The sequence below is a fragment of the Apium graveolens genome, chromosome 2, assembly GCF_009905375.1.
Source record: "Apium graveolens cultivar Ventura chromosome 2, ASM990537v1, whole genome shotgun sequence".
NCBI lineage: Eukaryota > Viridiplantae > Streptophyta > Magnoliopsida > Apiales > Apiaceae > Apium > Apium graveolens.
Window position 1 is genome coordinate 79,911,042 of NC_133648.1, and position 27,832 is coordinate 79,938,873.

Below are 27,832 nucleotides of genomic sequence, written 5' to 3' on the forward strand. Positions count from 1 at the left end.
AGTCATTTCTACATGTAGAGAACTTAGACATACCGACAAGTCATTTCACATGCAAGAATATAGAGACCTCGACAAGTCAAGTATACCTATAGAGAACTCAAAGATCTCGATTGTAATATCCGGGATATCGCGTGTAATTATTTTTATCAATAAATGATTATTATATGATTATTATGTGAATTTTGGTGAATTATCTGATGATTGACAATTATATTTACATGTTTATATGTAATCAGATAGGAGTATGTTAATTTTAATATGTCCATAATAAAATATAGATAATTGTGGTATTTTTCTGTTAATTTTTGGATCGTTATATGATTTTATAATGATTTACAGATTTAATAATTATTTTCTGAATAATTACAAAATTATTTTATAAAGCCGAGAATCGTCCAACTTCAACCGTTTTTACGTTTTTACAACCCGAAACTTTTCCGAAAACTCCTTCCTAACCTAATCTGATAATTCCGGACATTTTCCGTGTTTTGAATTTTTCGATCCGGATTACGGTTTGACCCGTGCACGGCCCGACACAAAATTTTCGATACGATAATCATTTCGGTAGATAAGCAAAACCCGTATTCTCAAAAAACGGGATAATATTACATTATTTTCGTATAAAGTGTTTTATAAGAAGCCCGGTTTGGATAATTATCCAATACAGGTATCAAATCAGATCATTTTTGCAGTTACTTGGCGGCTAAGTAACTAATTTATCGATCTAAAACGATACAAAATGAACCAATATTCCATAAATATATATAGCCCTTTTATTATTTCATTTTATTCGTATAATCATAATCGATCAGTAAAAATATAGAATTTACAGAGAAAAGCCCTAAAAAACGTTGTGTTCTTCGTAATCAAACGCACAAACGAAGGCATTATCGAATTCCGATTTGGGCCTGCCATATATCAAATCGAAGCTCTCGAAAAGCTCTTTCTGAATCAACCATCCATTTTTGTGTAGTAATCAAGGTATCTTCTTTATTTAATTATTTAATTTAGTATTATTTATGGATTAAATTATGAAATTTTGTTCTTAATGTTGTTTGTGTGATTTGATGCTAGAATCATGTAGATCTTTTCTTCTTGGTCATTTTGGTATATTAGATGTCAAATTTGGAGTTCAATAACATATAGAAAATGATGTCTGATTCTGGAAAATTGAAATTAGGGTTCCAATGGTTTGAATGTTCTTAATTCAAATTGGGTATTTTATTTTTGTTGATTCTGGGTTGAATTAAGTGATACCAATCAATAGATCGTATTAAAACGAGTTCAATTATGTGTTTAAATGCTCCGTTGGTTGCCGAAAAATTATCGCCGGAAAAGCTCGAAGCTTCGCCGGCGATAATGGCGTTTTCGCCGGGGAAATCGAATGAGAACTCCTCTGAGTGCAAGGCTGATATGGCTGTGTTTCTGGATCACTGGGAATAGATTGGGCTCAAGAACAGGCAAGAATAATCAGTGTATTGGTCGGATTAAGCCTCGCCGGATTGTTACCCCGGCCGCCGTGTTCTTCAGAATCGGGTGACCCATTCGGGTCAATTTTGACATGGGGTTAGACCCGGTTTTGATCTGTTTTAATTCAAAATCATTTCTGAAATTCTGTTTTTACACTTTAACCCCCGAAGTTTCTGAATTCTTGCAAATAATGGATGTCTGTTTCAAAAACTTATAAAAAATGGATTTTTGTTTTAAATTATTTTAAAAATGATTTGTTTATTATTTTTAAAAATTAGAAAAATGTTTATTTTTTTTAAATTCAGAAAATTCTTTTTAATTTTTTATCTACTTAAAAATAAAACTGATTATTTTATTAATATATTTTAATTAGTTTTTAATTATTTGAATTAATTGATTAATTTAATATTAATTTATTAATTAATTTAATTATCTATTAATTAATTTTAATTGATTTAATAATTAGATTTAATTATTTATTTTTGATTTAAAAATTCCAAAAAATAGTTTTTAGCTTTAAAATATTATTTAAAATTATTTTCAAAGCTCGATAATTATTATAAAGTTATTTTAAAATCAGATTCGGGTGTTCGAACCCTATTATTTAATTATAAATAATTCAGAGTCCCGGTTTAATTCTGAAAAATATTCAAAAATTCGTATTAAATACCTGAAAAATCATTTTGAACCCGAATCTTCTTTGAAAAATTATTTTGATCGAATATATTGCGTGCTACGTGCTATCTGATTGATGTGTTATATGCCTATGTGATTAGTGTTTGACGATTTTTGTTGTAACTTTCAATCCGTAAATCGAATTTGGGTAAAATAAAGGGTAGATAAAAGTTTATGACGTCTATGTGACGATTAGAATGATATGAGATTGAGTATTGATAGATACTTGTGATTCCTAGCAGAGTAAGCGAGGCATAGAAAAGAAGGCCAGTGATCAGGTAAATAGGACCGAAGTGTAGAAAAAGAAAGCAAGTGATTGATGAATAGAGGCAAGGCATTGAAAAAGAAGGAAAGTGATTGAAAAGTAAAACTATTAGATGAGTACCAGTAAAGTTGGAAATCATCTGTGACAAGGAAAGTACTTCTGAACCTTCTTTAATATATATTGCAAATATTTTCGAACTCTCTCATAACATGTTGCTAGTATTCAAAATAAATCCCGTTTTATATTGCAAGCGCTTCAAATTATTCAACCTTGAACACTGATTCTTATTGATCTTGAGACATAAGCCTTATTCTTCATAAACCATTGATTGTTGAATTCTCAGATATGAGCCAGACATATACGATACTACTCCACAAATACATATCTACCACATACTGATTTATGATATTGAATTGCTTGACATACCGGCCCTTATGCCTTATTTAACAGAAGACCAATCCTTGAAACCCTTGAACCCTTGGTCTTCTACTTTCTGATTCTTTCCTTGATTGAAAGCCAATCATTTTGAATTCCTTGTTATACCTTCATGGTATTGTGAATCACCCTATGCTTCAAGATAAATGTTATTTATGATTCAGCTTATTGAATTACATTGTTTATCATATTGTTATTAAGGAATTGGATTGTTTTTAAATATGGACCATATTCGTGGTCGGACCAGATTCGTGGTCATAATAGGCCAATGCGTGCCTTGGATCCAGTATATAGAGCAAAGATGGGAGCCTTGCTCAGGGTTAGTGCATGACTGATCAACAACCTAACCTTGGTTTTTAAAATGAAAAGTGAATATCCAATTCTAATCATTGCTTATTCGGAAACTTGATTCTTCTGATTTATTTCAATTGGTCATTGTTTAACCTCAGTTGTTGCTATTATGACTTGCTGAGCTAGTTAGCTCACTCTTGCAAACCTTTTTATGTTTTCAATAGTTGAAAAGGAAATGGTTGGAAACGAGGATTTTCAGACCAGTGTGCGAGCTAGGATTCCAGGATAAGTTGGAACGAGATAGCAGGAACTTTACGTTTAGTTTTGAGTTATTTAAGCTTGCAAGAATGATTTCAGTATCAGTTGTAAGTTAAGCTAGTTGGGATTTGCTACGATGTAATAAAAGTTAAGGTTGTGGCTTGTTTTCAGACTTTAACCTGTTGTGGTCCTTGGTTATGGTAAGTAGGGTCTTTACATACATTACTTTCATAAGTCGGTTTATATATTGTGTGTGTGTTGTGAACCCCAAACTTCTGACTCGGGTTTGGAGGGCGTGACATCAATAAGTCATTATACTTATCGAGATGACACTTCTCTATAGAACAAACTGGAGATCTCGACATACTTCTCAAATATAGAATGCAGACAAATTCTAGATTCAATATTATCAGTCAACAAATGATCTATCAACTAGATTGAAAAGTCTACAAAGCAGCTGGAAGAATACAATATCAAGGGCCAAGATTAACTGGACAAATGATGGTCACAGACCTGCAAGATTTTATACAGATTTGCTAAGATATAAATGGAAAGAGAAAAAGGTTGATTTAAAAAGTAGTTTAGTACATTTTAGTGCAAGTCTTGTAAACCCGTGCTGCTAATTTCTAAAGCATGCACTAGTCCTTAGTTCAATGTAACAAAACAGATCAAATTTTCTTGTATTCTCTCAAGGAAGAAGCTTAGTTCTTATTATCTTAAGAACCCAAAATTTGTAGCAAGACAAACTTAATTAATACAAATAAAGTGAGTTTTGAAATACTGTATTTGTTTGTTATTTCTGTGAATACAATACCTCTGCAAAATATAAACTGCTTTGTTCACCTAAAATCCAAACATGTTTAAAAATGCTAAAAATTCAAGAAATATATTCACTCCCCTGTGTTGCATCAATATCTAACATTGCCTATGAACACTCCGACAATAAAATATTATTGTGTGAAAATAAAACACTTTATATTCTTCATATGACATTAAGTGTTCATAAATACATATAAAATTTCACGGAAAGCCGTATTCGATGAAAGTCATATTCATTAAAAGTCGTATGTTACGTGCATAGTTATATGTAATATCACGTAACTAATACAAGGATAATAATTAAATTAATAATATTACAAGGATAATAGAATAAAAGGATTAAAATTAGATAATGATTAGGATAATAAAATTGAATTAGACTGATGGGCCTAAAATTTGGATCAGATTTTAATATGGATAACTTATAGATTAAAATGGAGGTTTTTGTATCGTTATAAATACATTCTATTCATTTTCCCCGTCTTTAATATCAAAATTTGTAGGCCTTTCTCTCTCAAAAATCAGCAATCTTGTAAAATTTGTAGAAAATTCACGTAAGTCATAATTCATTGGTTCTGGACTTTTTATAGAGGAAATCAAATATCCTGACTGGTTGGCCAATGTGGTGGTAGTCAAGAAGTCCAACGGGAAGTGGAGAATGTGCGTGGACTACACGGATCTCAACAAGGCATGTCCGATGGACCATTACCCATTTCTCAGTATCGACCAATTAATAGACGCCACGGTCGGGTATCAAGTACTTAGCTTTCTTGATACCTTTTATGGTTACCATCAAGTTGCTATAAATGATAAAGATGTGCCAAAGACATCATTTATAAATCCGAAGGGAACTTATTCATACATCAAAATGCCCTTCTGACTTAAGAACGCTGGAGCCATATTTCAGCGCATGGTCAACAAAGTATTTAAAGAACAGATTGGCCGAAATATTAAGCCTATGTGGATGACATGAATGTTAAGTCCATGTTCAAAGATCATGCTGAATACCTGAGAGAGTGCTTTGAAACTCTCTGGAGGAGTAATATGAGAATAAATCTGAATAAGTGCACATTCGGAGTAGCAAGTGGTAAATTTTTGGGCTATATGGTCAGTGCCCGAGGAATAAAGGAGAAACCTGAAAAAATACAAGCTGTTATCGACATGAAATCCCCAAAGTGTGTCCGAGACATTCAAAAGCTGACGGGCCGATTGGAAGCCCTTCGACGCTTCATCTCAAGGTTGGTCGAGAAGGCACTACCTTTATTTGCCGTTATCAAAGGGCCGAAGAATTTTGAGTGGGGGCCCGAATGCTAGAAGGCGTTCGAAGAAGTAAAAGAGTATCTTCACTAAGGTTTCACTCTAATAAGACCAGATTCGAAGGAAACTCTTTAGCTCTATCTAGCCATTTTCGACCGAACTCTTGGGGCTGTTTTGGTAAAGAATCACAAGGGAAATCATCATCCTTTCATCTATGTCTCTTATGTATTGAAGGATGCAGAAACAAGGTACCCCAATGCCGAGAAATTCGTATATGGCCTGGTCATGGCCTCCAGAAAATTATGACACTACTTTTATATCCGAACGGTATAAATCATTACCGACCAACCACTTAAAAATATCTTGGCAAGGCCGGAAGCCTCGGGAAGGGTTGTAGCTTGGTCCATCGAGCTTAGTGAATACGATCGTGAGTTCATTCTGCAAACAACAATTAAGGCTCAAGAACTGGTAGACTTTATGATCGAATGTAAATTCTCAAGGCCGAAGGACCTTGTACTCGAAGAACAACTCATTCAGACCCTTGGAAAATGGAAATTTTTTGCGGATGGTTCGGTCACCGGGAAGAAGTGTGGAGCGGGGCAAATTCTCTCCAGTCTCGACGGGTTTGAAATCTGCAAGCCATTCAATTTAATTTTTCACTCACCAACAATGAGGCAGAATATGAAGCTCTCCTGGTCGGGATAGAACTAGCTCGAAGCCTCGAAGAGAAGCACCTAAAAGCATTCAGCAACTTCATATCGGTGGTAAAACATTTTTCGGGAGAGTATGAGCTAGGGGATCCCCGAATGAAGGCTTACACTATGAAGGTACGAGAAACTTCCCTAGCATTCAAAACTTTTGAATTAAGTCATATAGGAAGGGAGAATAACGGTCGGACAGACGCTCTATCCAGGATAGCTTTGGCCGAGACACGAAGTTTAACTAGCTATTTCTATCTCACCGAAGTCAAGACGCCTTCGATCGAAAGAAAATAATGCCTATAAATACATCAAGGGGCCAACTGGATAACCCCCATTCGAACATATCTGGAAAATGGAATCCTCCCCCTGAACCGAAAGGAAGCCCTAGAGATTAAGTATAGGGAGGTAAGCTACACTGTTATCAATGGGAAACTATATCCCTGGTCAGCAACTCAACCCCTCTTAAGGTGTTTGAATCCCAAAGAACAGAAACATGCTTTGGAAACAGTACACGAGGGTATTTGTGGAGAATATCTAGCTGGTTGGTCTCTAACTTTTAAAATCCTTTGCCAAGGATTCTTTTTGCCGACTTTGCGAGTCGATGAGAGTGAATATGCTAAGAAATGCAAGCAGTATCAACTGTTCGCTACAGTTCTGAAACAACCTTCAGAAAAAAATGGTTTCAGTTCTCAGCCCCATACCTTTCGCAATATGGGCCATAGTCTTTGTTGGCATTCTACCTACTAGCACAAGACATGCAAAATATTGCATCATTATCATTAACTACATGACAAAGTGGGTTGAAGCCAAGCCACTGTCTGCCATAACCGAAGAAGTAGCTAGAAAATTCTTCCTTGAGCAAATCATTTTGAGATTCAGAATCCCGAAGGTATGTATTAGGACAACGGCACACAATTCGTGGGAAATTAATTCAGAAAATTTCTGTATAATTGTGGGGTCTAATAGAAGTTTAGTTCAGTTTCTCATCTCCAAGGCAATGGGGCGGTCGAGGCAGCTAATAAGGTGATTTTCCAAGGTATTAAAAAGAGATTGGGCGAAGCTAAGAGAAGATGGGCAGAAGAGTTACCATGGGTGCTGTGGGCTTGCCGAACGACACCCAGATCATCTATCAGGGAAACCCCTTTCAGATTAGCCTATGGAACAGATGCCTTGGTACCAGTTGAAGTGGGTCTAGAAACTTACCGAACGGAGATTTATGAAGTGGAAGTCAACCACTTCAGTATAAGGGCGAGGGTAGACCTGCTAGAGGAAGAAAGAGAAGCAGCCCACCAAAATAATATAAAATATCTATTACAGGCCGCACAATACTACAATTTTGGCATTAAGAAAAGGCCATTTGGGATTGGTGACTTCGTCCTAAGGGAGATATATGCGTCTATACCAATGAAGCAGGGAAAGCTTCAGCCGAACTGGGAAGACCCTATAAAGTAATAGAGGTCGTTCGTCCTGGGACTTACAAGTTGAAAACATCGACTGAAGAGGCAATCAAGAACACTTAGCATCTTAGCTTCCTTCAAAATTATGTGTGTTTGATTCGCCCTTTTTCAAAGGGTTTGCCTTGTGTCATTAAAAGTAGAAATATTGTTCATTCATCTTTTTTGAGGGAGGAATGAATGGCTTCTTATTCGGGATTGCCCCTATACAAGGCCTCATTCATTCCTTCGGTCAAAAAAAGTACTTGTAAAAAATCTTAATGTAGACTTTAGCACTAAGGACGAAGGGGGATGTCTCTTTCAGGATTGCCCCTTAACACTTGGGGCAAATCAATGTCTAAAAACTGCAAGGCAAATATTCAAAGCTGAAGATGCAGTGTGAACGACAAATGCAAAACTGTTAAGGCAAAAATAAAGCCGAAGATACAGTGCAAAATGAGAATATAAAAGCATAAGGCAAAAACAAAAATGCTGGCGAAAAAAAGATGAAAGGGAAAGTACAACTGAACAAATTTGGCCCGAAGGCAATTAAAATTAAAAAGCCCGAAGGCGAGAGTATTGATAACAAAATAAAAATACAAGCCCAACTTAGGACTGAACTTCTTCATCAGAGAGCTCCTCGTCCTCGCCGGATGAAACTTCAGTGTCCTCCACAACAACTGGGCCTATGGGATCCTCAAGGCTGCCGGCCAGCAGCTGCTTATAATCCCAGCTAGGGTTGAGCATTCGCGCGGTTCGGTCAGAAACTGAACCGAACTGAATTAACCGAAAACCGAATTACCATTTTTTGAAACCAAACTGAACCGAGTTAATATATAATTCGAACCGTAAACCAAACTAAAATATTTTGGTTTATTCAGTTCAGTTTTGAAACTAAAATAGTTAAATAAATCTTATTTTGCAAATTACAACTACAATTTACAAATAAAAAGAAAACCAAACAAAAAATAGCAAAAAATATTTTGAGAAGTTAAAATAAAAAGATGCATATTACAATCAGCAGTACAAATTAAACATGAACATCCAAAAGACCAAAACCATAGGTTTACAAATTTAAATTATTTCAACGTTTGCAATTTAGCTACTATAGACAGACTACAGTACTACTACTTTGAAAAATGAAAACATCAAAAATGAATAGTTGTTGCTTGCTGCATAACGCCACTGTCCTTTATTTCAGTCTTCGGCATTTGTCCTCTGGAGCAAGAAAATACTCCATGTTTAAAAAGGGCACTTAATTAAAAGACTACTACAACTTTGTGTGTGGTGAACTTTATAGAATTGTGACCACAGACTACTTAAAGTAAGGGTGAAATTTTATTTATTTTGATCTCTTAGCCTTAAATTGAACCCTGAGTAGTTGATTCACCTACATAGCATACTGAATACACGAAGCCTTATACATAATTTACCTATAACCCTAACTCCCTTAGTAGCACATAATTTAGGTAACCCATCAGTAAGGCAAGTCCCCTTTATTTTGCTACTGTTAATGAACTTTTTATATTACTATTAATGTAAATTAATACTGCTGTAGGCTGTTGTACCGCGACTATACTGTAGAACATAAATAAAATAACAACTGAACAAACATAATATTTAACATGAAAAACTACCTTGAATAAAAAGAACAAATGAGTACAAAGTACATGTACCTGGTCTGCTAGTCAAGGTGTATAACTGCATTATCACCATCTTGTTCACATTAAGATTCAGAGCAAAGAAGGCTGTAAAAAGAAATGCCATATTAACTGAATAAAAAATTCTAAACAAACATGGTAACTGGTAATATGTAATTAAAAAACATAAATGATATATATAAATGATATACCTTCTTTGAATTTTTCAAGATTATCTACATCATCTTCAATTGTCTTTGGTCACTTGGACGATCGCAACCAATATTGAGCACAAATCAAACACTCAACAACTTTAGGCGTCAAGGAACTCCTATATGGATCAAGGACTCTCCCCCGTACTAAAAGCGGACTCCGATGCTATGATAGAAACATAGATTGCTAGTAAATCATGAGCAAGTTGTGCGAGGATGAGAAACTTAGTTTAATTAACTTTCCACCATTTAAAAATATCGAACTCATCATCATCTTTCGTAACATACACATTCTCTTTAAGATAAACATCCAATTCACACTTGGATTCTACTTCTCCACTCTCCATTTTTTGTCTCATAAATATAGCTCACAATGCCGATTGTGTTCTTGAAGATGTGCTTGAATTTATGCTTGAGGACATACTTGAAGATTGAGCTTCTTGATTAACTTGAGTACTTTTAGTTTGATAAATCTTTTTGTATTCCTCAAATATCTCTGTAATCATTAGACTAGTGTCACTTGCCAACTTTCAACCAACATTTTTGCCATATTTCTCGCAAAGTACAAACTCAATGAACTCCAATTATACTTAGGATCAACAACAACCGCCACATAGATGAGTTTGTTCATTTTATGTATATTACCCCAATACTTGTCATATTTATCCTTCATTCTTTTACCCATCATTTGAAACTCAACATTATCACCACTAATCCATTCTTTCAATAAACAATTAACATTGCTAATATCATGATAGAAAATATTAGATGTGAAATATAAAGAACCGGAAATCCTCAAAGTAAGTTCATAAAAATGAACTAGGATATCCACCAACCTTTTAATATTGGCCCAATCCCAAGAAGTAGGCACCCTATCGGCCTCGTTTAGCTCCTTTAAATAATATGAATCTATTCCTTCAAATAATTCGAATGCATGTTGAAATTTTTGAGCAACATTTAACAGCAAACAAGTGGAGTTCCATCTAATTTTCACATCCAAGTACTACAAAGATTTACAATTAATATTTGTCAACTCAATACACTTCTTGAATTTAGCTATTCTAGTCGGAGATTGTCTCACAAACCTTACCACCTTTCTCAATCTCCCAACTGATGGATCTTGTTCTTGAAGTCCATCATTCACAATCAAATTAGCTATATGTGCAATACATCTCATGTGCATATATTTTCCATTCAAGAAATCACATCCCCTAGTTGCGAACCTATCTCTTAAAAATTGAATACAATTATAGTTTGAACTTGCATTATCAACCGTTATTGCAAGCACTTTTGAAATTCCCAATTCTTTCAAACACAAATCAATATCCCTCGCTAAGAGCTCACCGTTATGACCCTCTATAGGGCAAAAGTTAATTATCTTCTTGTGCAAATTCCAATTTTGATCAATGTAATGAGCCGTGATACACATATAATTAATCTTTTGTATTGAAGTCCATGTGTCCATGGTTATATTTATCCTTTGACCCGACATCTTAAAATATGTGATCAAACTTTTTCTTTTCATCCAAATAAATTTGATAACAATCTTGTGCGATAGTAAAACGAGATGGGACCTGAAAAAAAGGTTGAGTAATTCGTATAAAATCAATAAACCCTTCACCCTCAACAAATCTAAATGGAAGCTCATCAATAATAACCATAGAAGCTAATTTATGTCTAGAAGCTTTTTGATCAAAAAACCATTTCTTAAGAATGCTCTCATTTTCTCCTTACAAAGATAGTTGTGTTTGCTTCGATTCACCACTAAGTGTAAGTTATTTACAAACTTTAAGGTGTGCATTAAGTGATGATGTGCCATTAGAACTACTATTATCATAATATTCCTTACCACAATATTTGCACCTGGCTTTTTTAGTACCATCTGTATCCGTAAACTTGTCGAAATGATACCACATTTGTGACCTTTCTCTCACGGGATTTCTTTTCCTTTTTGCAGAGGTTGTTTGACTATTAGGATCATTTAAATCTTTCATCTCAGTCTCGATAGTCTGGGGGTGCGAGTCTAACATTCTTCATTTTTCAAGTTTAAAATTGCATAAACAAATTTTAAGTAATTTTAAGTAAATAATAAACAAAAATTAGCAGTCAACATTCAACAAGCATTAGCAAGATTATATATTTATACATATATATACATATGTAGATATAAATTAAGAAACTTGCCATTAATTAAACAAACTACAAAGACAAAGTTCTGATTATTAGAACAAACGAATTAATGATACATGTTGTTGAATCTTTGATACTAGATTTAATGAACAAATGAACAAATGAACAAAGTACTCAAGTAGTCGATTTAATGAACAAAGTACTCAATTTAAAAGCTTGATTGATCGGCAACGACATTAAAATTAGGTTTCAATAATTTTCATCTAACCTGGTACCTAACCCACTCATCCGGACTGGACCAAAGTCGACATAACATTCTGTTTTGTATATTTACTAAATTATATTATAATTATAAAGATTAGAAAATATAATTGAATATATATATATATATATTATTTCGGTTAATTCGGTTAAAACCGAACTAAAATTCTGTTAAACCGACCCGAACCCATTATAATTCGGTTATAACCGAAAAAGCGAAATAACCGGAATTTTAAAAAAAAACTTAAACCAAACCGAAATTTACCGGTTCGGTTTCTCGGTTTCGGTTCGGTTTTGCTCATCCCTAATCCCATCCAAGGTCATGAGCCTTCTCCAAGACATAATCAATGCCAAATTGAAAACAACGCTCTTCAGTACGGTCCGGCTGCTTCTTCGTCTTCCGAAGCTCTTTCCGGGACTTTTTCAGCTGACCATTACGAAGGCTTATACGCCTATTCGCCTTCGCTAGGTCCCCCTCTAGCCGCTACCTATCATCTTGCAGCACATTGTCCTGGCCGATCAAGTTCTCATTCTGCAACAGAACCCTCTTGAGTTCCTCCTCAGCTGTTGTGGCCCTCCGCTCGAGCTCCTGCACTTGGCCCATTCTGCCCTGCATGTCCTGAACTTACAAGGGACAGAAAGGACATCAGTCAAGACAATAATATCAGTCAAGACAGAATGATAGAAAAGACAATGAAAAATTGAAAGACAAGTAAAAAGTAAAACTTACAAGGGATAGAAAGGACATCAGCTCCGTGCAGGCTTTAGTCGGAGTAGTCGCCGCATAGAGCGACCGATCGACAGGAAGCTGGAGCCCATGACAGAGGTCGGAAGGTTTGTAGTCACCATGGTCGGATACCCCGTGTGATCGGTCGTCAAGATTCCCCAATCTGGAACATAAGTCTGGACGATCCCATCCCGGTTCCGAAGCCTCTTGTTGGGGGCCCTTCGCCCATAAACTCCAACTCATTGTCTTGGTTCCCTTCCGAAGCCTGAGGTTCTTGATGAACAAGCTCTGCCCTCTCAGCCTCTTCGTCTCCAGCAGTTGCCGAAGGATCTAGAACCGCCTTCTTCCCGACCGCTTCAGCCCGCTTCGCCTCCTCGACAACTCTTTTCTCAGCTGCCTTTGCCTTCTTTCTCTCGATCAACGCCCCTTTGGAAGACACTAAAAAGGGAGAAGGAAGGAAGATTAGAACCAACTAGTATTAAAATTACTAAGTACACATGATATAAAGAATAGCGAAGAAGGAAAATCAGCTATACAGTAAAGCAAAAAAGATTAAGAAAGAAAAAAGTTACCCCCACCCCACAAACTCAGCAGCCAATCATTGTCCCGATAATCTTCGGGAGTGAGATTCGCCACCATACCATTCACCAAGGAAGCGTATAAGTCTTTCTCCACATCGCTCAGATTGGGCGTCAGGAGCTTTGTGGGATCAACCTCGCGCCACTCCGAGAACCCGGCGAGCTTCGACCCACTGATGAAGCACCAGTGGGTATGCATGATCTTGTTAATGGAATTTGTGGTTGTGCATTCCGCTCGGCCGGTTCGACGAGCGATGTTGTACATCCTGGGATTTTAAGGTTCTTCCTGAAGTCATAGTGGAACCAAAAGAGTAGAGTCAGCGGCTGTATACCGGCCTGGAGGCATCAGTTGTGGAAGCATTTGATATGGATGAATCTGTTCGGGTCCATATTCCCCAGTGTGATGCCCATTTGATGGAAGAGATGCTTCAAAATCTTCAGCAAGGGCACTCGAAAGCCACACTTGAAAGCTACTTCGGAAATGCCAACCGCACGATCACTGTATCCCTTCGACACCGGCAAGGTGTCGTACATTCGTTCACGGGACGTCGTAGGGTACAACCAGAAGTAACACTACATGCGAAAAAAAAGAAACAACGGAGCACCATGGGTCGACTCCCAAAGGATGTTCTAAAGCAATAATCCTCCGAAGGAGGTTCTTGACCCTGAACAACTCGCATGTCATCTTTTAACCCAGTTGGTGCCCCAAAAAGAAGAAAAAACACCCAGAAAAAATATCGACTACCAACCCAGAAAGTACCCCAGAAAACAAGCATGCATTAAAAAAAGAAACCCAAAAGCCATCATGCATTGCAGAAAAAAAAAACACTTCAAGTAAAAAGGGAAAACATCACTTACTGATTTCAAGATGTTGCTCTACTGAAATGGGATGATCTGGGAAAACGGAGTTGACACTACCCGTCTTGAAGAAACTGGAGAGTATTTTTGTTATTGGTGTTTGGATGTAAAAGTGAAAATAGAAAAGTGATTGTGAAGTATATATATAGGCGCCCAAAAACCCAAATGTTTATGTGCCAAAAACCATCCCTGGGCGTTTTGAAATCAACGGCCTAGATGGAGACAGTTGGAATTCATCGGCCACGATGTGACCATAAAAAGACGTGGGTTACAACTGTCCACTTTATTAGACTCCCAGTTCCCCACGATGCTACCACTGGCCGGATGAACCCATGGAAAGACAAAAGGAGTGTCCTAGGGGTTTCACCCCAAAATGGGCCGAGATGGATGTCTATCGACCGACCGATGGACCGGACAAAAAAATAGGGACATATTAGCTATAGGCCTAGTAAGGCCCAACGAAAAAAGGCCCATCGAGCGTCTAAGCTATTGGGCCGAAGACCCACGTTGTTTATGGACCGAAGGCCCAATTAACCTTTGACGAGCTGTTCATTAATTTAGAATCGAAACGGTTTCCCCCCATATTACTCCTCTAACGTTCGTCCAGATTTTTATCATAACAGACAAACATTAATTACCGGCTTAAGTATAAATATCCAAAAATATGTAAGAGACCACACAACTCAGTACACTCTCAAACTCTCTCCACATTCCTGTATCTTCAAACCTATTATACATCCAGATTACTTATTATCATACCGGAGGTGAATCGGGGGGACAATTCCTCGCATTCTCTTCCTTTTCAGTTCAAAGTCGAATACTGTTCTCAACGACCGAAGACAGTTCTTACATCCAAAGCAATTTGGGCGTAACAATATGCAAATGCAAAAACAAAATGCCTGATATTTTCTGTCATTGTCTGACACTACAATAATATACAATTTCTAAAATAATGTCGTCCGATATGACCCCTCATTCAAACGAACCCTATGTCTTTCTTTAAAAATTTCTTATACATATAAAAATCCGTAAATTACATTATCGCTGTTATATCACCGCGTTAATAAGTGGACCATGCTCACCTTATTAGTAGCAAAAGCATTGTCGTTTATACAAATGTACGTGCCTTACACGAGTTGTTACGCTAGTTGAGCTGCAGCCTAATTAATATATTCACTCAATCCCATAATTTATGATTTGTTTGACTTTTTACGATCAAATTAACCAAATTTTAACTACAAATACATGTAATTTTCTTATAATTTTAAAAGTTTAAAAAATACTTTGAAATGTACGTTACATATGCTTTTTAACAAAAATAATTTTATAATTCTTTCTAACTACATTAGGTATATATACAAATACTAGTATATAACCCGTGCGATACACAGTTGTTTTTATCATTATATATAGTAAAATATAATTTTAATATATTACCTCTTGGGATTCGAACCTTATACCCCTATTATAATAATTTTACGATTATTTTTATTATTATATATGGTAAATTATAATTTTAATATATTGCTGGTAGGATTCAAATCTTGTACTTCTTGTATAATAATTTTTAAGATTATATTAACTGTTCTCGTCAATTTGATATGACAGCTCTGAATTGAGTGATCAAGGATCAACAACCAAAATTTTAATATTTTATTTTTAATATAATTAATGGTAAAGATAATCAAAATTCGGTAAATTTACCCAAAAAAAATCAAAAAAGGCGGAATAACAGTCGACCAGGAAGCTACTTGAAATTCGAGGGCGGAACATCCAATTTAAAATTAATGTAACTAGATTTTATTAATCAGTAAATTGTAAAGCATTGAATCTATGTTTATAGAAACATGACTCAACTACAACTGTTCAATTAGCATCTTCCAATTCAACTCTACTTTCATTTACCATTGTAATCTGTATGTATGTTATGTATAAATTATAATCCAAAATGCAATCATCAACCATTGCTGCCAGGTGCATCAGAGCTCGAAAACTCATCTTTCACACTCATCCACAGAAAATACTGATGAAAATATCTCCATCTTCTCCTTCTACACAACACCAGCTAAACAATCACTTCTTTTTCGCAAAAAAGTCAACAACGCATTACTCATGGCAACGATCAAGAACAAACCCATCTTTATTTAAGCTCAACAATGCTTTTCTTGCAACCCCTCCTCCCCCAAAACGTGTATGTATGTTTGATGGAGTTTTAGTTTTGTTTGTGCACTCCACCTGTTTGATTAAATGTCTGTGTGAATGAGCAGGGGTTTGTTCCTAACGCAATTGCGTTGATTTCGACTTCAAGCGGAAGCGGTGATACGAATGGTTCGATAAACACTGTTTTAACTAAAAGGGAAGATTCAGATGAGCAAATTAGTAATGGTAGAATTCTTGCCACTCTTGCTAAGTCTTTGTGGATGAAAGATAATTCGGAGTTTCGGGTTAGGGTGGTTGCTGCCTTGGGTTTGTTAATTGGTGCTAAGGTGAACATGGGTTTGTTTCTTTATTTATGTTCTTGTTTTTGTGGTTTTTTTATACATTTTCTTATTGTTTTTTTTGTTCAGGTTTTAAATGTCCAGGTGCCCTTTCTCTTCAAGCTTGCTGTTGATTGGTTAACAACTTCATCAGCAAATGCTAGTGGTCTTGCTGCGTTTGCAACTGCTAATCCTACTTCTGTAGCTGTTTTTGCAACTCCAGCAGCTGTTTTGATAGGTTATGGGATAGCGCGCACAGGGGCTTCTGCTTTCAATGGTACTTCATTATAAAGTAATTGCTAATACTTGTCTTTCCAACCTGTATATATGTGTATTTCTAAATGGAACAATTACTGTTTCTTCTGATGTTTGTGCTGATAAAAATTTTCAGAGCTGAGAACTGCAGTGTTTTCGAAAGTCACATTACGGACAATCCGTTCTGTTTCAAGAAAGGTTTGTGCTTGTTTATGCATGAGAATCTGGTGCTCTTGAATAAAACCTTCTTAATTGTTATCGACTGATCCTTGTAATTAATTGCTAAATACCTATCTCAAATTTCTCCTTTTGGGAAGTCTGAAAATCGTAATTTTTAATTGTTTCTTGGAATTTTATATCAATATAGAATTTATAAGTTTGATGTTCAAACCAAAGCGCTAATATCATGGTTGCATGCATATTTTACTTAAGAGAAATGCTAGGTTCCCCAGATATTTTTCCCAAAAATTTCCCCAAATGCTGATGTGTCACATAATAGACGGTAAACTTCCTAAAATAATTATGGGACCCCGCGTGCATAAATATGCGCCCACAAATCAAAACCCGCCACATGTTAGCCACATCATTTGGTAAAATTTTTGGTGAAGATTTTTGGGGAACCTAGCACTACTCTTTACTTAATCTGTCTTTTCCTTTTGAGCTTGCTGCTAATTCTGTTGTACGTGTATTTATTTGGATTGTTCTTTAATGAAATGCATTGTAATGCTTTATCTATTTTTTTGACATCTATTTAATAAAATTCTAATTGCAGGTATTCTCACATTTGCATGAGCTTGACCTCAGCTACCACCTTAGGTAATTCCTTTGGATTCATTTTATCTCATTAGTGTTACTGGGAAATTGCTTTTAAGGTTGGCCTCGTAAATTTTTGAGTGTTCTAACAGGAAATTTCATATGTTATATTTCTCATTTTGTACAGAAATGCAATGTTCTAGATAGGGCTGTAAAAAAAATTCGAAAAATCCGATATTCGTCCGAAAAATCCGCATTCGTATCCGAAATATAGCGGATATTATCCGTATCTGAAAGAAAACGGATATTATCCGTATCCGAATCCGATGATTGCGGATACGGATATAGGCATATTCGTATCCGATAATATCCGAATCCGAATAAATATATTAAATTAAAATATTTATATAATTTAAAATTTATTATAATAAATTTATAATGTATGTATGTGTATATAAATACACACACATATATATGTATATATATAAATATTATGTTTATAGAAATTTTATATAATTGTAAAAATAGTATTGACATATATAAAAAAAATATTTAAATTCAACAATTTAAAGTTAACAAATATATTGAAAAGATAAATAAAAATTATTTTTGATAAAATTAAATAGGATTAAATCACTTTAACTCTTTTTTAATTTTTAAAAATGAAATTTAAATTTTTATTGTATTTTTTTCATTTTTTTTTGAATTTTTATTATAAAAATAAAAAAAATCTGATTGAAAATCGGATTCGGATCCGGATATTATCCATATCCGGATAGTATCCGTCGGATCCGGATTCAGATATCATTCTTTAAATATTTCCGGATTCGGATACGGATACGAATTTTCGGATTCGGATACGGATATAGGCAGATCCGTATCCGAATTATCCGTTTGACAGCCGTAGTTCTAGGGTCATTTGTATATGCACATGATGCGAAATGGATTCATATTAACACGATGTGTGAAACAACTCTATGTGTTTAGTGACCTATGTGTTTAGTGACTCAAGGGTAATTATTAAGGTCAAGTTCATGAGTATAACATCCGTGTCTATCTATTCGGTGTTGCTACTTATTGGTTTCGTGTGTAACTATGCTTAATATGTTTATAGTTTGTTATAACTTTTTTAAGTTTTTGTAATATATAATGACAAGTACTATATGTCACATCCGATGGGGAACAGAAGTGAACATAAAGGCGTTTTATTATACATGCTGTTAATTAGTTCAATTATAATTTTTGTACAGGGACACTGTGTATTTATCTATATTTTTTAGGATTTTATTAAATAAGTAGTTTATTTATAATAAAGGCCAATTGTTTACGAGTCTTAATCGATTAGGTTGTGTTTTAGGGTTTCTATTCCTATATATAAGTGATGTAATCCCTCACATATTATCTTAGACTTGATAGTAAGATATTATTAGATATTGAATTGGGTCTCTTTATTAGGTTGCGATCTATCCCAGTTTATCCCCTTTGTGGTTGGGAAACTCTTGGGGTAGTGGGTTCTTTGTGGTTGATCCACCCATTTTTTTCTTATTCTTGTTTATAATCAATAAATCATTGCGTTGGAGTTTTTTCCTGCATCAACATCCTTCTTTGTTCTAAAGCGTTCCAAGTATTCTTACTTGTGTAGTAGGTATTATGATTTATGCACCTGTTTGGGTATATTTAATAAAAAAATCACTTGTGACTTTTGATTACTTAAATTGAGAAGTGAAATTTTTTAATTTATTTTATCATCTGTTTGGATAATTATGTTTCCAATGTTGACTTATGAGTTATTAGAAGTATAAAAATAAAACTAAAATTTATAACTAATAAATTTGAGTAATGATATTAACTCAATAACTTTTGTTAAATGAAATTACAAAATTAAAATAAGTTACACAAAAAAGTACCTCCTACCAACTTTTGACTTTAATATGTTATTTTAACTTTAAGTAACTTTTTTACTTATTGCACAAACACAAGTAATTTGACTTAAAAGCCTCCGACCCTAAGTAAAGCCAAACAGGTCCCTAAAACTTCCATTTAAGATAGTGTACTTTGTTCTGTAGTTTCAGTAGAATATTGAAACTTCTATTTCTTATTTGTTGTTCTGTATGCAGTCGAGAAACAGGTGCTTTAAATCGAATTGTAGATCGTGGTAGCCGTGCTATAAATTTTATTCTCTCATCCATGGTATTAAATGTTCTACCAACCATTCTAGAGGTATAACTCTATGCCCTTAATATTTCTGTTCTTTTCTCCATGTAGGCAGCAACGAGTTAAGGCCAGTATCTTTAGCAACAAATAAATGCCTCAGTTTTTTGTTAACTTTCTGTCATTGGCATAGATCCCTGCACTATACTGTGATTTTTTTAATCCTCTAGATCAGTTGTCGCACATATAAATGTGACAGATTTGATATATTCTGTCAGATTTCCATGGTATCATGTATAGTAGCATACAAATTTGGAGCACCATTTGCGTGGATTACTTCTCTATCAGTTGCAGCATACGTCGTTTTCACTTTGACAGTGACACAGGTAAGTTACCTGTCGCAAAGCCTCGTTACCTCTTTTCTTTTGTTGTGTAGTAGTATTCATTCAGATGGAATGATTCTTGAAAGCTCCTGGCAGGTTGGCACTTTGCCAATTTTGATAACGATTTGCTGGAAATGTAATAAAAATTTATGTATCATACTATTTTGATCATAGGCTTTTCTTTCTGTAGCACAGAGATTGTCATGCATAAAATGCATTGGCTCTCTCTCTCTCTCTCACACACACACATACACATCTCGTCTCGAGTTGTACATTCAGTGTGTAGAGAACCTGTGAGGAGATATTTTTTTCCTTTGGTTAAAGACTGTTTCACCTTTCTGCCTAATGTGTCTTTTGTTTCTTTCTTCTGTAGTGGAGGACTAAATTCCGGAAGGCGATGAACAAAGCTGACAATGATGCTAGTACGAGGGCAATTGATTCCTTAATTAATTATGAGGCGAGCCTTTATGTATTTAGTAATTCATTCTGTAAAATTAATATAAATGCGTTTCAAATTCATGGAATTCTTTTATCACGTGTTCATCATTTTGTCACATGTGTTTTTGTTTTTTCAGACCGTTAAGTACTTTAACAATGAGCATTATGAAGTTGAGAAGTATGATGAATTTCTGAAGAGTAAGTTTTTGTAACTAGGGTACTTCAATAATCTTTTAAAATGTTAATCAATTTTAAGGGTGTATCACTTACTGCAGTTATGTACCCTGTCTCGTGTAGCTCGATATATGGACAACTATCTTCATTCTTTACATAATTGACACCTAAAATCATTTTTGTTGGTTTACTTGTTGCAAAATCATTACACATGTACTAAACTTTTATTGTACTGAAGTTTGCAGAAATTTACGAATTCTGTTGCTGGTTTTCTATACTTTGGTTTCTTGAGGACGTTTAGCTAAAATCTTATTTATATTCATGTTTTTTTATAAACATAAGTTGTTGCTTCCTTTCTTATTGACTTGTCATAAAAATTGTAGAAAACTGTATTGTATTATCCGTGTATTCTCTGTTTTTTACAAGTTATTTTTCCCTTCTTTTTTCCCCTGAACGCCTACTTCTTAGAGCGATGGGTGATGTTGAATCATTATAGGTTCACTTGATTGATTTTGATTTTTCCATCATCCAGGATATGAAGATGCCGCATTGGAAACCCAAAGGAGTCTTGCTTTGTTGAATTTTGGACAGAATGTTATATTTAGTGTGGCTCTTTCAGCAGCCATGGTATTGTGTTCGAATAAGATTCTGAGTGGAGAGATGACAGTTGGAGATTTGGTAGGGTTTGTTTTTTTATATGCTCACTTCTTTGATTTCAGGTTGTGAGTTGATAATATGAGTTGGCCTTATATGTTCAGGTTATGGTAAATGGGCTTCTTTTCCAGCTATCTCTTCCACTCAATTTTCTTGGAGGTGTATATCGTGAGACTCTACAAGGTCTAGTTGACATGAAATCCATGTTTCAGTTGCTAGAGGTATATATATGTGTGTGTATATATATGTATATATTTATATCAAATTACAGTGTTGGTATATCAAGAATAATCATTTAAGGGAATTAGCTATATTGGAGTTTCTGTTTCTATTGGTTATAATATTGCTGGTGTTCTGTCCGTATCTTCTCAAACAATAAAGATGAGAAAAGGTGAGGCAGTCTTTTGTGCTCCTTCATGTCCTTCCTACAATTTATATATTTCTCATTATTGTCGCAGGAGAGAGCTGCCATTAAAGATGCAGATGGTGCAAAGCCTCTGAAGTTGGATGGGGGTTGCATAGAATTTGATAATGTGCACTTCAGGTGGGCCTTGTCTGTATATATTTATACTACAGTGAAATGGAGCATTTGTTCATGACATTAGTGAGGGTCTTATTATCTTACTATATTGCCAAACTATGTCACTGTTGCACAAGGTCTTATGAGAACAAAGCGCATCTCAGTTTTATGCTTATGCACTCTTTATATACTCTGTGTTACATGGTGGTCACACACAAAAAAAGAGTTTCACCAGTCATATTATATATTGTGAGTGACTCCGCAGAATGAGGAATATTGGTCACAAGTATGTCATAGATCACATATTTCCATATTACGCGTTTCTTACTTTCTTCTCTTGTTATCTGCTGAATTTGTTCTTTTTGCTATTCAGTTTTTCTTATAAAAATTTAAATTGTAAAGCAGCAACCTTTATTATAGACATTTGGTTTAGCAAAACGTAGTTGATCTATTCATATTTATTAGGAAAGTACATTACACTTTGTAGTAATTTGCCACTTCAAAGAGAGAAACAATATATTGAAACTTATACTTCAACTTAGTTCATTCCCCTACCTAGAGGCTAGAGCTGAGCAAAACCGAGCCGAAACCTAAAAACCGAACCGAACCGTAAAATTTCGTTTGGTTTGAATTTTTTCTAAAACTTCGGTTAATTCGGTTTGAACCGCAATAGAATAGGTTCAGTTCAGTTTATCAGAAACTCCGTCTAAAACCGATTTTTTTCCGGTTCGTTCGGTTTTTGACAGAACTGATCGAATGCTCGGCCCTACCCCTACCTCTCCCTCCTTATGAAATATTATGAAATTTATGTATCAAATTTACAGGATTAATAATTTTGTCTGCTAAAAAGGTCACTAGTTCAGGGATTTGTTTATATATCTTTTTGGTTGCATATTTTATACAATGTCACTGAAGACGTACAATAAATATCTAAATCTTGAGAAATATATTAATGATTATTTTATAATCACTCTATTATGAGAGACTTGGGCTCTTGGGCATTTATTCAGTGTTCTAGAGTCTAAACATTAAACACTGTGGTCAGATGTGATATGTTCGTAATTCTCCTTCGAGTTTACGGTTATAGCTAGCAGGCTGTACAGGAATTATTCTGGGATTTTCAGAATATCTGTATGTTCTAGGTGTGGGATCTAGATATATTTGTTACCGCGTTCTCATCCTTAATATTATTTGTATCAGCTTTGACCATCATTGCCTGTGTAATTTTTTTTTATATATATTATTTTCCAACAATATTATGTGGGTGATCCATTAATTATTTATGCACTGGTTGTACCTGTTACTTTTTGGCTTTGTAACTTCAATTATGAAACTTTGTAAAATGTACTGCTTAGTTATTTATACTTGAATCATGAGATGTGTTTTTCATAGATATTTAATGGATGATATACTAACACACTCTTTATTCTACTTAACATAGTTATCTTCCAGAACGAAAGATTCTTGATGGAATCTCTTTTGATGTACCAGCTGGGAAAAGTGTGGCTATTGTTGGAACTAGTGGCAGTGGTAAGATTTTAGTGCTGTATGGTAATTGGTAGCCACTCAGGGCTCTCAGAAAATCTAAATTGCATCATGATAAAAACCCTTTTAAATATCCTTCTTATAACCCAGATGTGTTTCTTGTTGTGGCCTTAAAAACATTTTTTATATTTTAATATCCTATTCAATATAAGTAACAGATATGTACATCATACTGAATGCAGGTAAATCGACAATTCTTAGAATGCTCTTTAGGTTTTTCAACACTCATTCTGGAACAGTAAGTATCTATAAATTTCAGTCCTTACATTTATAGCTGTATTGTTCTCATCAGTTATATTTAGATACTTTAAATATTAATCATATGTTCATTATTATATATCTAATCCTGCGTATCTGATCCCCTACATTTCTATACAAAAATGTTACCCAATCTCAATAATTTGGGTTTGGTCTGTCGTAGTATACTGCTAATAGGTAGAGTTCGTGACGTAATTCCTGTTTTTTTGGCATATCTGGTTTTGGAATATATGATTTTTTGGGGCTGATTTTGAAACCTATTTTTCTTGGAAGTTCATTGAGATAGACTGCTCGCTTAGAGGCATCAAGTGGTATGTAAAATTTAGGGATTGGCTTATTGCATATATTACCATTAGAAAGCCTGCTATTGAGAGGCGTTCAGAATTGCAAGTTGCATGAGGTAAAAGAGTGCTTGAACTTTAGGAAGGGTAAATCATTTTGTGTCCTTGAACTTGCTCTATTGAATACTATAGCCATTTTAGGTTTCTGAAGTTTTTCTTTCTCTATTTTGTCTCACTTATCGAGATGCAATAAAGATTTGAATTACACCATATGTTATAATGTTATTTTTCTCTTCCCTTTTATAAGAACATGTACAAGAATTAAAAAGTAATATTGCTAATGAATTTATTACATTAAAATTATATTGCAAGATATTTTAAAAGCATTAAAGAAGCCTTAGTCTTTTATTTCAAAATTTATAAAAATTGTGTTATAGGAATCTTCATGGTCATGCCGTTTTGACATTCCTAAAGTCGGGTATTAAAAATTTGTGCTGCAGGCTGACTTGCGATCATGGATGATATTAGTTACTAGGTTAGGTAAGAGTTTTGTGGAAAAGCAAGCAGATTTGGGGTGAACTAGTTTTACATGCAAATAAGTAAAATGGGAGTTTGTGATCAGTCAGTACTTAAACTGCATTTATTTGTATGTCCTATCGGTGATTTCTTATAATGCAATGATGTTTTGTTATCTCTGCTTTAAATCTGGGATAACATCCCACATCGTTTAGAATAAGAGTATTTTGAGACCCCTTATAAGGACAAGTTTATAACTAACTTATACCAAATTGCTAGCTCTTTCGGGTTGACTTGTGTGGGCTTGGATGTTGTAAGTGGATCAGTGCTCTACTCAACCAGAAGTGCAAATGCACTGACCGGCTTTTGTAAGTTTGTGTTTGGGCCCGATGAGGACGTCGACCCAATACGGCGGTGTGTTTGAAACATCACACATTGTTTAGAATAAGAGTGTTCGAGGCCCTTATAAGGACACGTATGTAATTAATGTATACCAAATTACTAGCTCTTTTGAACTGACCTGTGGTGGTTGGTCTGAAATGTAGTTTTTAATTCTGTAAGCAATTAATCTTATACTTGGTAAGATGCTGCATTACTAAATCCGCCTGTAAGACTTGTCAATTTCTTTCAATGCGTGGTGGTCCTTTTTCGCAATCCATCATCCCTTAATTGCTAGAAACTTTTCATTTTAATGGGCAGATAAAGATAGATGGCCAAGATATACAGGAGGTGACACTCGAAAGTCTCCGTAAGTCTATTGGTGTTGTTCCACAGGATACTGTGAGTTATCCTTAATTTTAAATATTAGAGTTCTGTTCGCTGCTCCCCCTTGAAACTTGTCATTAACTTCTTTATAGCGTCACGCCGTTACCGACTTTACTAATTTTATTTACGATTCATGAGTTTACTTGAACTTTGTGTACAGGTGCTGTTCAATGATACAATATTTCACAATATTCATTATGGTCGTCTTACAGCAACACACGAAGAGGTTCATACTAAAATTAGTGTCAATTATGCGATTATGCTCCACAGTTGGATTACTAATAGTCTTTTATATTTAAACTTCGTAGGTATATGATGCCGCTAGGAGTGCTGCCATTCATGAAACAATAATGAACTTCCCTGAAAAATATTCAACAGTTGTTGGAGAGAGAGGGCTTAAGGTATGATATAGTATTTGTTAGAGGCTTATGCTATCACGTCAGAGATTTTATATGCAGTTGCTAGTCTTTCAACAAATCAGTTATTGTTTTGAGATTTTTTTGTCCGTCAAGGAAAGGGCAATTACCTAGAGAGAACATAGGTCTATAAATTTCCAGACCTTAATTTTTTCAGTCATAGATTAATGGGTGTACATGATATACTTTTCCTCACACTTGAATCAGTAGAAGCGATATTGTAGCCTGTAGTCTTGTTGGTTCTTATATAGTGATGAAATTCAGCATAAGATTTTTTCGTATTTGTTTTCGGGAATGTCTATTTGTGAAAGGTGTATCCATTTAACTTCAGGGTTAATTATCAAATAGGTCACTTACTGCATTCAAATGTATCAAGCGAGTCACTGATTACAAAACTGACTCAAATGAGTCACTCATTTAAATATTTATATTAAAAATATCACTCTATCGTTAGTCGAAATTCTTAAAAGTATTATATATTGAGTTTCACACATTTTTTATAAATGATATTACATTCAAATGAAATGTTCAGAGTTCTACTATTTTAGATAATATTGTTAGATTTTTAAAATTTTATCAACTATTTATTTTTAATTTTTTAATTTTAGAATCTTTCACTTGGATGTAATATCATTCATAAAAAATGTGCGAAACTCAATATATAATACTTTAAAAAATTTCGACTAACGATAGAGTTATTTTTGATACAAATTTTCAAATGAGTGACTCATTTGAGTCTGTTTTGTAATCAGTGTCTCACTTGATACATTTGGACACAGTAAGTGACCTACTTGATAATTAACCCTTTAACTTCACGAAATGACAGATACCATAATTGTTATCACTTTGATTCTTCTGCAGTTAAGTGGTGGAGAAAAGCAACGGTTGGCACTAGCTCGCGCATTTCTGAAAGCACCTGCAATTCTGTAAGTTCACGTGTATGGCTATGCATTGTGTGGTATGTAGAATCAATGTGTAGCTAAGTATAGTTCACCAGATAACCATCTGCGTACAATAAATGATGCTTAATTGGTTCTTATTTCAAAATTTAGTTAGCATAACGAACAGTTTATGATGTATGATGTTTGCATTGAACACTTGTAAGGATCTTTGCATTAACGAACACGAGGTAGTCATGGCTGTTTTGCATATACAATGAAGTATCTTCTTGATATAAGAGACAAGAAAATTGAGATAATTAGATAGGCAACTCTCCTGTCCTAACCCCCTCAAGAGAAAGGGGAAAATACAGAAAAGAAATAGACACCAAGTTTTGTGCCTCTTATTCTGTTTGTCTACTTTTTCCTTAATAAACCGTTCTGAGAGATTACTATATTTTGTTTTCTCAGGCTCTGTGATGAAGCAACAAGTGCTCTCGATAGTTCGACAGAAGCTGAAATTTTAAATGCATTAAAGTTCCTCTCAAATAACAGAACTTCAATTTTTATTGCTCATAGACTGACAACTGCTATGCAATGTGACAAGGTAAACATGATATGTTCAAAAACTCTATTAAGACGATCAACTTTAAAATTCTCAGAAATCCCAGCCGACGATTATTTCCTCTAAACTATTCCGATGCATTCATGTGCACAACATTTTCACTCTCCAGTACAATGATCTATTTAATACAAGACTCTATAGCACTTTTTTGTTGATATTGTTTTGTAATTAGTATAAACTATTTCAATGAATCACCAGTTACAAGTAGTTTTACGAAATTTGTCAAGTACATTTTACAAAGTTTGGTTTTAAATCTTGAATTTTTCATTTATTTGTTTACCAGATTATAGTCCTGGAAAATGGAAAGGTAGTGGAGCAGGGTCACCATGATATTCTATTATCGAAGGCAGGGAGATATGCACAGCTTTGGGCACAACAGAGCAATACTGTTGACGGAGCTGCCGATCTAGCTGTCAAACTAGAGACATAATCCTCAAATTTAGTTTTTTAGTTTTGCACTTTGCAGAGTATAAAGGGGGTATACATGTAATTTTTTCTTCCCTGAGTGTTCAAATTATGAGCTATTAACATTTATTGGTTGTAAAATTGTATCCATGTCCAGAATCTTCTGGAATTTGTTGTAGGTAGAAACTCAAATAGATAACTTAAATTAACAATGTAATATCTGGTACAAATAAAATTGTAGTTATACTTTTCACACCGGATAATATGATTCCGGGATGCAAGTTTTTGAGACAAAGTCCTTTGAAATTGGAGAAGTTTTGTACACTGA

At 34.7% G+C, this 27,832-nt stretch overlaps 2 protein-coding genes across 2 annotated transcripts; both read left to right on the forward strand.

Moving 5' to 3' along the window:
* Positions 1-6,847: 6,847 nt before the first annotated feature.
* On the forward strand, positions 6,848-7,623 carry LOC141690930 (uncharacterized). The gene is made up of 2 exons (XM_074495687.1): positions 6,848-7,060; positions 7,138-7,623. The coding sequence occupies exons 1-2, from the start codon at positions 6,848-6,850 to the stop codon at positions 7,621-7,623; spliced, it is 699 nt and encodes a 232-aa protein (XP_074351788.1).
* An 8,191-nt stretch (positions 7,624-15,814) lies between these two features.
* Positions 15,815-27,785, forward strand: LOC141707575 (ABC transporter B family member 25, mitochondrial-like). The gene is made up of 20 exons (XM_074510804.1): positions 15,815-16,201; positions 16,278-16,496; positions 16,578-16,764; positions 16,879-16,940; positions 17,515-17,558; positions 19,613-19,715; positions 19,925-20,032; positions 20,403-20,486; positions 20,605-20,665; positions 21,174-21,319; positions 21,400-21,516; positions 21,754-21,839; positions 23,257-23,345; positions 23,543-23,598; positions 25,115-25,195; positions 25,341-25,406; positions 25,489-25,581; positions 26,458-26,522; positions 26,946-27,081; positions 27,383-27,785. Exons 1-20 carry the CDS (start codon positions 15,959-15,961, stop codon positions 27,527-27,529), a joined length of 2,193 nt encoding a protein of 730 aa, XP_074366905.1. The 5' UTR covers positions 15,815-15,958; the 3' UTR covers positions 27,530-27,785.
* The last annotated feature ends 47 nt before the right edge of the window (positions 27,786-27,832 follow it).